This window comes from Galeopterus variegatus, unplaced genomic scaffold, assembly GCF_000696425.1.
Source record: "Galeopterus variegatus unplaced genomic scaffold, G_variegatus-3.0.2 Scaffold1497, whole genome shotgun sequence".
Taxonomy (NCBI): domain Eukaryota; kingdom Metazoa; phylum Chordata; class Mammalia; order Dermoptera; family Cynocephalidae; genus Galeopterus; species Galeopterus variegatus.
The window spans coordinates 391,610-392,641 of NW_007727608.1; the positions used below are offsets into that span (position 1 = coordinate 391,610).

A 1,032-nucleotide genomic window follows, 5' to 3' on the forward strand; every position below is an offset into this window, starting at 1 on the left:
GGAAAGTCCCTGAGGACCCCCAGTGACTGGTTTCAGCATCTAGTGGGCCACAAGCTGCCCAGGCCGGATCCCACAGATCCTCCGCCTGGCAAACAACAGAGCCACGGCCAGGACCCTTCCACTCGGCGCCCTTCTGCATTTCGGAAAGGCAGAGAAGGAAACGGACAAGTCCAAAACAAATCGCAGGCGCCAGTAACTCCAACACTGCCCGCTGACCAGGCCCTAAGCTGGGAGCCCAGTGGCCCTCGCCCTCGACTCCGCCCAGGGACTCTGGGACTTGCTCCCTGGCAGGCCCAGAGCTGGAGTCACCAAGTCTCGGCCCCCTGCCACTGCAGCCCGGACACCTGGCTTCATTTTTGTGTCTGTGTCCCAAGACTTCAAGGCACAAAAAGGGAAACAAAACCAGGCCCCGCCTTGCCAAAGCTGTCTCCTGGGGACCAAGGGCAGGCATCCCTCTGTCTGCAATCTGGGAGGCTTCTGGGGTGAGGGAACAACCTTCACCCCAACCCCATCTGGACATCCCAAAGAAGACCTGGACTGTGGCTCGAGGCCTGGGTCCAGCCTGGTCTAACTTCCCGAGTTTGGGGCAGGCTTCTCTCTCGTGCGCCCTCCCGGCCTATCCGAGCAATGGCTGTGGGCCTCTGGGGGGCTTTTCCACCCACCAGGCCAGGCCTCCAGCCCCTACGCAGGCTTGTCATGGTGGTCAGGCAAGAGGGCCTTCCAACCAGGCCATCTGGCCCTGTTGATGGGGACACTGGTGCTGCCCTGAATCTCCTTAAAACAAAACCAAACCCTAAGACGTGGGGTAAGGCAGTAACGCAAGTCCCAGCCTTGGGAGACTGGAGCCCCTGGCCCGGGGGGGCCCCCCACACCAGGGTGGCCTGCCCAGCTCCCAGGCCTGGGAACACTCACCCGGGGCACCCGCCGCTTGTACTTGTTGCCATAGTCGAACTTCTCCTTCACGTCGTCCAGGCAGCGGCCCAGACGAGCCTGCTCCTCCTTGCCCGTGTAGTCCTGGCTCAGCAGGATGTA

General features: G+C 62.0%; 1 protein-coding gene across 1 annotated transcript in view; it reads right to left on the reverse strand.

Annotated features, from left to right (window-relative positions):
- The window catches only part of SKI (SKI proto-oncogene), a gene marked incomplete at its 5' end in the record, with an annotated part of 77,449 nt that overhangs the window by 74,032 nt on the left and 2,385 nt on the right, over positions 1–1,032 (reverse strand). The window contains one exon of the mRNA XM_008577346.1: positions 913–1,032. This exon is cut by the window's right edge and continues 33 nt beyond it. Coding sequence (XP_008575568.1) covers positions 913–1,032 — 120 coding nt within the window. The remainder of the gene's footprint in view (positions 1–912) is intronic.